The sequence below is a fragment of the Chiloscyllium punctatum genome, chromosome 30, assembly GCF_047496795.1.
Source record: "Chiloscyllium punctatum isolate Juve2018m chromosome 30, sChiPun1.3, whole genome shotgun sequence".
Classification (NCBI taxonomy): domain Eukaryota; kingdom Metazoa; phylum Chordata; class Chondrichthyes; order Orectolobiformes; family Hemiscylliidae; genus Chiloscyllium; species Chiloscyllium punctatum.
Window position 1 is genome coordinate 46,696,788 of NC_092768.1, and position 9,545 is coordinate 46,706,332.

Consider the following 9,545-nt stretch of genomic DNA (forward strand, 5'->3'; position numbering starts at 1 on the left):
GCTCGCGGTGCATGCCAGGAGTTGTAGTTCTGATCCGCGCACAGACGGTTGGCGTCGATCTTTCGGGAATTCGAATGTGAGAGCTCGAGCCCCAGCGGCTGTCAGCTGGAGGTGCGCCCCTGAAAATGGCAGCCCCGCCAAGTAAACGGTATCGCAGCCTCTTTCCTCTTCCATTTTATTCTGACACAATGTCGGGATTGTCCGGATTACTCTGACCTCCCTCTTATTACTGATGATTTGGAGATGGCGCTGTTGGACTGGGGCGTACAAAGTTAAAAATCAACTAGGAGAAAGTGAGGACTGCAGATGCTGGAGATCAGAGCTTAAAAACGTGTTGCTGGAAAAGCGCAGCAGGTCAGGCAGCATCCAAGGAGCAGGAGCTTATTCCTGAAGAAGGGCTTATGCCCGAAACGTCGATTCTCCTGTTCCTTGGATGCTGCCTGACCTGCTGCGCTTTTCCAGCAACACATTTTAAAGTTAAAAATCACACAACACCAGGTTATAGTCCAACAGGTTTAATTGGAAGCACACTAGCTTTCGGAGCGCTGCTCCTTCATCAGGTGATACTGGAGGACACAATTCTAAGGCACAGAATTTATAGCAAAAATTTACAGTGTGATGTAACTGAAATTATACATTGAAAAATACCTGTTGAGTCTTTCTTCTGTTCGAATACCACGATAGTTTCACTCCTTTCATGTGTAAATCACAAAACCTTTTTTTAAAAGTTGCATTCTCAGGTTATCTGTAACAACTGATGTTAGCTGGACAATATGTTGGTGGTGTTAGCCCCCTGTGTTCTCTGTCTAAACCATGATGTTTAGATTGATTCTAATCTAAAAAATGAGATAACAGAGTTTTACATGAATTCATGCAGTTTTTGAGCAAAGTACAATGTAACTCTGCAAGTACAAATTCACCCCACAAAATATATGTGTGCATGTGGTTCTTTGTTCTTGTGTGTCTGTCTGTCTGGGTTGGGGGTTGTGAGTGTGAGAGAGTGTGTATATGTGTGTGTAGTGAGTGTAGAGTGTCTTAAGTCTTTGAGGGGGTGCATATGTGAGTGTGGGAGTGTGTGCACGCGTGTCTGGGGTGGAGTGGTTGTGAGAGAGAGTGCATATGTGTGTGCATGAGTGTAGAGTGGTCTAAGTCTCTGAAAGGATGCATGTGTGAGTGTGTGTGTCTGTAAGGGTGTGTCTGAGTGTCTGTGTGCGTGTCTGTGTATAGGAGTGCCTGTGTGTGTGTATAGTGCAATGGTGGTCACCTGTAATGTGACATGAACCCAAGGTCCCGGTTGAGGCCTTCCCTGTGGGTACTGAACTTAGCTACCTTGGAGGATGATCACATAAAGGTCCGAGGTCGAATGTGCTGGACCACTGAAGTATTCCCCAACTGGGAGGGAACACTCCTGTCTGTTGATTGTTGTGCGGTGCCCATTCATCTGTTGTCATTGCCTTTGCTCGGTTTCTCCAATGTACCATGCCTCAGGGCATCCTGAGGGGTCTCATGTTCTGTCCCACCACCAAAATGGACCTGTTGGTTCTTGCAGCAGACATGGCGGAGTTCATCAGATGAATGAGACTCTGTGAATTCTTTCAAGGTGCCAGCAGTGATCCCACTGAGCCCACTGATGAACTGGAACATTCATCACAGGGATCTGTAGAGGAGCGACAAAAGAAGGTGTTAACCTGGACCCCACCGGAGGGCCACAGCCCTGGGCTTGACATGTACGCTCAAACCGTCAAGAAATACATAAATGCCAGATTCATCAGCCGTACCCACAAGGTAGAGCAAAACATCACCCATTCACAATGCAATGCCATCCAGGCTCTCAAAACTATTCACAACATTGTCATTAAACCAGCAGATAAAGGAGGAGCCATTGTCATTCAGAATAGAACAGATTACTGCAAGGAAGTATACCAACACCTGAACAACCAGGAACACCTACAGGCAACTACCAGCTGATCCGACCAAGGAACACACCCGTGAATTAAACATACTGATCAGAACTTTGGATCCAGTCCTTCAGAATTCCTTATGCACCCTCATCCCACGTATTTCTCGTGTAGGCGACTTCTACTGCCTTCCAAAGGTACACAAACCCAACACACCAGGACGTCCCATCGTATCAGACAACGGGACCCTGTGTGAGAATCTCTCCGGCTATGTTGAAGGAATCTTAAAACGTATTGTACAGGGGATCCCCAGCTTCTGTCGTGACACTATGGATTTCTTACAGAAACTCAGCACCCACTGACCAGTCGAACCGGGAACATTCCTTGTCACAATGGATGTTTCAGCACTCTACACCAGCATCCCCCACAATGATGGCATCGCTGCAACAGCCTCAGTGCTCAACACCAACAACTGCCAATCTCCAAACACCATCCTACAACTCATCCGCTTTATCCTCGATTGCAAATTTTTGCTATAAATTCTGTGCCTTAGAATTGTGTCCTCCACAATCACCTGATGAAGGAGCAGCGCTCCGAAAGCCAGTGTGCTTCCAATTAAACCTGTTGGACTATAACCTGGTGTTGTGTGATTTTTAACTCTTATTACTGGATTTTGTACTGATTGTTTATTATTGTTTGCTTGAGCACTTAAGAGGGCAGTTTAGAAACACCTAAGTTGTGTCAGACTGGAGATACCCTACGAAGCAGTTGTGCCACGCTGTCTTCCCTGAAAGGTAACATTTTTCAAAACAAAGTTTAAAATTTAATATTTTATTTTGTTCGTATTCCAGAAAAAAATTAATGTCACAACGTGGAGTGATAATGGTGAAGAAGATGTTTTTAAGGGAGAAAGTATCAGAAGGATCTGCTGATAGGGTGAGATGAAGAGGGTGGAAGAAGGCTGGTGTGAAGCACAAACACCAGCATGGACCAGTTGGGCTGAATGGCCTGTTTCTGACTGTAGTTCCATGTAACTTTCCATGATGGAGTTAAATTCACCTCTAGTTTCTTAATCCAGCAGCATGGCAACTCAACTGTATTGTCTGCAGTCAAGAGTGTGATGCTGGAAAAGTACAGTAGGTCAGGCAGCATCTGGGGAGCAGGAACATCGACATTTCAGGCAAAAGCCCTTCAACAGGAATGAGGCTGGGAGCCTCAGGGATGGGGCTGGGGGGAAGGTAGCTGGAAGTGCAATAAGTAGATGGAGGTGGGGGTAATGGTGATAGGTTGGAGGGGAGGGTGGAGTGGATAGGTGGAAAGGAAGATGGACAGGTAGGACAGTTCATGAGGATGTTGCTGAGCTGGAAGGTTGGAACTGGGGTCAGTTGGGGGGAGGGGAAATGAGGAAACTGATGGAATCCATATTGATGGCGGACCTGAAGTGGAAGATGAGGCATTCTTCCTCCAGGCATCAGGTGGAAACGGAGTGGCAGTGGAGGAGGCCCAGGCCTGCATGCCCTTGGCGGAGTGGAAGGGGGAGTTAAGTGTTCGGCCACGGGGGGTTGGGGTTGGGTGGCATGGATGTCCTGGAGATGTTCTCTGAAACGTTTCACAGCTACTGAATGTAAGAATAATTTCTTGTTGACCTCACAGGTAAGTAGTTTCTCTCCTGTGTGAGTGTGTTGATGTTTCTCCAGCATCAGTGACTGTGATCATCTCACACTTTCCTTCCATGAAGCTGTCTTGTTACAAATGATAAAGCAGATGTTAAGAAACTGAATACCTGTGCTGACCTGGAACAGACAAGGAGGATACTTTCTTTCCTCCACCCAGACTGCCATCTTCCCAGGTGCTCTGAGGTCAGTAGAAAAGACAACAGGGTGGAGTGAAAAATGGGTTATCAATTCACTGTCAGCTCAAATATCAGTGAACACCAGCTAACCTTAGAGTATTGAATATTTAAAAAATGGAGAAATGTTTATTTAGTGGAAATTTCTCCCCTTGATTTCTGGAATTATTTGAAGAAAGCATACTGTGCAAGATATGTTAGGCGCTGATTGAAGGGTTCTTGGTTTATCCTGGGAAATTAGATATACTGCACTCAGACTGCACGCCCTAAGACTATTAAATCCAAGCCCAGGCTTTTGGGAAAGGTTGAGGCCATTAGGTGAAATCTTTAAAAAATATTCTAAAAGACATTTCAATAAATGCATCTCCACGTACGATGGTTGAATTGCTGTGGTGCTGGGTTATCAATCCAGAGATTCAAAATTCAAATCCAACCACAGAAAGTTATATTTATTGAATTACTGAGAAACAGGCCAAGTGGTCTATGCTGGTATTTATGTTTCACCTCCTCTTCATCTCACCCTATTAGCAGATCCTTCTATTCCTTTTCCCTCATAGGTTCCATTGAGTCCCATTTGTCCCGTTCTCCTGTGCACCTGCTGATCCCACCACTGCATGCTATCATCGCTGCTTTGGCTGTCAAAGACGTCTGAGGATACACATTCCACACTGATGTTGTCAGTTTGAAACCTCCGAGCATGAAGAATGCTATTCCCACATTGGAAATCTCTCTCATTTACCAGGGGAACTGTGACAGCAGCTGCAATAAGTGAGGTTTTATTCAGATGGGACAATGACAAGTTTAAATCCCCACCTGATCTGCTGCTCAAAGTCACCTCCCTTTCCGCGGTCAGTTTCCCAAGTTTCAGGAAACTCATGTTGCTCCAGAAATATTTGGATTGACTGTGAGAGACGTCAATCAGAGAGCCCACCCACTCTGCCCATTGTCTCCTCTTCCTCTTCCAGAGCTGGTTCACTTCCTATAGGGACTGAAAACCAAGTGAGGAGATGGTGAGTGAAGGAGCAGCTTTTATACAAATTGTATCCCATAATATCCACACCAATCTTCAGGCAGTCTGACTATCCTGTGGGTAATCAGGGGTGGAAATGTCCCTTATACTGTGTGAGAAGATCCAGCTGAGAGAGCTGTTTACTCGGTCCTTTGTGCTGAACTGTTTGACTGGAGCTGTGTGTTAGATATTGAGTGTGTTTATTGGAAGCATTTCCCTCTGATTTCCAGGCTGAGTTTTGTTGATAGCTTATTCCTGAATATGAGCAGGTGAGGTGTCATTATTTGGGAGTGCAAAGTGTCTGATGATTCTTGTTGATTTTCTATTAAGTTATGTATATTTTGGGTGTGTTGGGAGCTGGTTATTATCCTAGGGGCTGGAAATGGTCAGTTCTCTGTGGTGTGTTGAGATCCGGATGTATCCTGTCTTTTACAAATCCTTGCAAGACCGCCTGCCACCCTAGCTGTGTAACTTCAGAAAACAAGAAAAATGGTTTTATTTAAATAGAGCTTTTCACGACCACCAAAACACTTATAGAGTCATTGAGATGTACTACATGGAAACAGACTCTTCGGTCTAACTTGTCCATACCAGCCAGATATCCTGAATTAATGTAGTTCCATTTGCTAGGACTTGGCCTGTATCCCTCTAAACCCTTCCTATTCATACACCCGTCCAAGTGCCTTTTAAATGTTATAATTGTACCAGTCTCCTCCACTTCCTCTAGCAGATCCTTCCATACTTGCAGCATCCTCTTTATGAAAATGTTGCCCCCTAGATCCCTTTTAAATCTTGCCCCTCTCACCTTAAACCTATGACTTTTAGTTTTGGACACCACTACCCTTGGAAAAAGACTTAGGACAATCTAAACATTTTCTGTTTTCGTTTGATTTTATAAAACATATTTCAAAATGTCTTAAATTTTATGTGTTTGTTACATTAAAGATATGCTCTGTAGCAAAAGCTGGTCTTTACGAACACAAATTGAGATCATACTGAAACAAGAGCTCGTTTTATTCTTCACCCAACTGTCTTTTCCTTTGTCCTCCTGGTGCCTGGGAAGATGGGGTCTGGGTGAAGTAGCCACATTGTCTTGTCATTGAGTCATACAGAGATGTACAGCACGGAACCAGACCCTTCGGTCCAACTCATCCATGCCGACAAGATATCCTAACCTAATCTAGTCCCATTTGCCAGTACTTAGCCCATATCCCTCTAAACTCTTCCTGTTCATATACCCATCCAAATGCCTTTTAAATGCTGTAACTGTACCAGCCTTCACCACATCCTCTGGCAGCTTATTTCATGCACACACCACCCTCTGTGTGAAAAAGTTGCCCCTTCGGTCCCTTTTAAATTTTTCCCCTCTCACCCTAAACCTATGCCCTCTAGTTCTGGACTCACCACCCCAGGGAAAAGACCTTGTCTATTTACTTTATCCATGCCCTTCATAATTTTATAAACCTCTATAAGCTCACCCCTCAGCCTCCAATGCTCTAGGGAGAACAGTCCTGGTCTCTATCCAGTGTCCCTGCTGGAAACAGTGGGTGTGTCACAGAAAAGTGAAGAAAAAGGAAGTACTTTTATCTGATACCCCCACACAGGGAATAGCAGACTGACACACACTGTGGAACAGTCTGTCACTGAGGAGTCAGTCCTTCAGCAAATGAGGAGAGGTTGTAGGAGGAAATCATGTTTCCTTTTCCTATTTTACAGAAAGATTGCACTGTACTACACCAGACATTACAGAGAAGATAAACACAGCAGATAGACCCAAGGAGCAACTGCACAACTGTGGAAGACAGCCAGTACCTTCACAGCATTGCTCAAGTTGGGCAATGAAACCATCCTCTGGAAATAAGGTCAGGGGAGTTTTGACATATGATCAGACCTGAAACTGGTCAATGATGTGGCGCTTTCCATCAGAACCAACCTTTCTAAGATTCGGATGTGGGTGTTCAATCAGGGTGAGGCTGGGAGAAGTGTGAGTGGCTCCAAGTGTGATGACAGCTTCAATCATCCATTCGATATTTTCTAAATAAACCATTCAAAGAAATTATTCCATATTCTGGTGCAGGTGAAGCCTGACTTCCTAGCTCAGACGTAGGTACACACCATCATTTCGCAAGAGACCCATTTGTTTTTAATCAATTGTTTAGACGTGGTACAACACAAACATTGTGAATACAGTGCTGAAATCTGAGGCCGTGAGATTTCCTCATTTACAAGGTGTACCTTTTTCAGGCATCTCCGTAGAAGGGAACGTACTGAAGTGTGAGATGAGCAACCAAGCGTTTGGGCCGTCTTTGAAGCCCATGAAACACCACCGCATTCACTCTGGGAGGAAGCCATTGAAGTGCAATGTTTGTGACAAATCTTTCCTGCATTCATCAACCCTCCTTGAACACCATCGTATCCACACGGGAGAGAAACCATTCAGGTGTGAGGTTTGCAACAAATCATTCTCAACATCATCGAACCTACGCAGTCATCTACGCATCCACACTGGGGAGAAACCATTCACATGTGAGGTATGCAACAAATCGTTCTTGAAGTGTTCAAATCTGCGCAAACACCAAAGCATTCATACAGGGGAAAAACCCTTTACATGCAAGGTGTGTAACAGGTCATTCTTACAGTCATGGACTTTGCTCGAACACCAGCGCATTCACACAGGTGAGAAACCATTCACATGCGAGGTATGTGAGAAATCATTCTCAATATCATCAAACCTCCGCAGACACCAACGTATTCACACTGGAGTGAAACCATTCACATGTGAGGTGTGTAATAAATCATTCTCAATGTCATCAAACCTCCGTGCTCACCAACGCACTCACACTGGGGAGAAACCCTTCACATGTGAGGTCTGTGACAAATCATTCTCGCATTCATCCACACTGCTTGAGCACCAACATCGCCACACAGGAGAGAAACCATTCACATGTGAGGTTTGTGACAAATCCTTCTCGCAGTCGTCAAATCTCCGTGCACACCAACGCATCCACACCGGGGAGAAACCATTTAAGTGTGAAGTGTGTGACAAAACATTCTCGCGGACATCAAACCTCCGTGTACATCAACGCATTCACACTGGAGAAAAACCATTCGCTTGTGAGATGTGCAACAAGTCATTCTCAAAGTTGACCAATGTCCTTGCCCACCAACTCCGGGCACACCAGAGAGTTCACCCAGGGGAGAAACTGCTCACCTGTGAGGTGTGTGACAGATCATTCTCAAAGTTATCGACCCTCCGCATACACCAGCGTATTCACACAGGAGAAAAACCATTCAAGTGTGAGGTATGTGACAAAGCATTCTCACGGTCATCGAATCTCTGCGTACATCAACGCATTCACACAGGGGAGAAACCATTCACATGTGAGGTGTGTAGCAAAGCTTTTACTCAGTTATCAAGCCTCTTGGTCCATCAGACAATCCACACAGGGGAGAAACCCTTCAAATGTGAGGTTTGTGTTAAAGCTTTTCCAACATCTACGCGGCTCCTGATGCACCAGAGGATTCACACAGGGAAAGAACCCCTCAAATGTGAGGTTTAAAACAAATGGTTCTTGGCATCATGGAAACTTGGCTCCATGAGAGGATCTAGAATCAGAGGGGATTAACCCTTCAGGTGTGAAGTGTGTGACAAGGCTTTCATATAGTCAGCATGCCTCCTGATTCATCAATACACTCACACATGGAAGAGTCTCGTATGTGAGTTTTGTCGTAAAATTGTTTTGATAATCACATTGGTTGGAACATTAATGAACCCACACAGGAGAAAAACCCTTCCAGTATGATTTGTTTCAGGATTGTTCCACCCCCACTTCCTCTCTCACCAGATACCAACGTCTTAACATGGTCTTGGAGCTGAATCACCTCTTCTGTTGCACTGAGGGCTGCCTGTGTTCACACAGTGCTAACACGGAGGGCTGTTGTTCCAAAGCATTGTCTATCTCAAACCTCTCCTTCCATCAGGCCAATTGTTTCAAGAAGGTCAATTTAATATTTGACCAAATCACTAAACATCACCATGTGAAGATATAGATATATCTGAGAAGTTCCTGTATAAACACAGTATCCTTCCAGTGCAGGTACAAGTCACTCACTGATTGTCACTCTGACCAAGAAAGTAATCAGATAATCAGTGGTTAGAAAGGCTTCACTCTTGCTCAGTGAAGCTGCTGTCTGTCTGCAAGAAAGCTGGAGTTGTGCCCATGAAGAAGAGTTCGAGTGCAATTTCAAGAAGCTTGGGAAGTGAAGTCTCAGAAAGAAGGGTGACATTCCAGCATATGAGCTGTAGTTGACGCAGCCTGTCACAGAGTGGCCTTTTAAAGTTTTAAATCTCGGACTTTGAATGAGACAAAATTGGAAATCTTTGTAAACTTTAGTTAGATTTCATGACCCACTGTGTCATTAACATTTGGTGCGGTTTCTGAGGAATCTATCTTGTTTTCATTTGCTATTGATGACCTCTGATTGATCTCTCTATGTCACATTTTTAGCTCATGTTAATGTTGGATGTTCGAATGTAATTTACGTCAATATTGTCAATTTTTTTTAACTTTGTACTATAAAGTTTGTTGTTTAATCAAACCTGTGGAATCTTGTGGCTTTATTTTCGGGTAAGTACCTGGGTAAGCTCAAGGATTGGAGGGATTTTGAGGACAGCAGCTTGTATCTGTAGAGCACTTGAATATAGTAAAACCAAAGTGTTTCAAAGGGATATGATCAGACAAAAATTAATTCAGAGATAAAGAAAGAGGTATTAGGAGGGGGTGTCACC

At 44.3% G+C, this 9,545-nt stretch overlaps 1 protein-coding gene across 1 annotated transcript; it reads left to right on the forward strand.

The window, feature by feature from the left end:
- The first annotated feature begins 41 nt into the window (after positions 1-41).
- On the forward strand, positions 42-9,355 carry LOC140455627 (uncharacterized). The gene is made up of 2 exons (XM_072550569.1): positions 42-148; positions 6,473-9,355. The coding sequence occupies exon 2, from the start codon at positions 7,036-7,038 to the stop codon at positions 8,314-8,316; it is 1,281 nt and encodes a 426-aa protein (XP_072406670.1). The 5' UTR covers positions 42-148; positions 6,473-7,035; the 3' UTR covers positions 8,317-9,355.
- The last annotated feature ends 190 nt before the right edge of the window (positions 9,356-9,545 follow it).

What these genes read in the sequence shown, in the direction of transcription:
- LOC140455627 (XM_072550569.1), top strand. Translation starts at nt 7,036, where the DNA reads ATGAGCAACCAAGCGTTTGGGCCGTCTTTGAAGCCCATGAAACACCAC.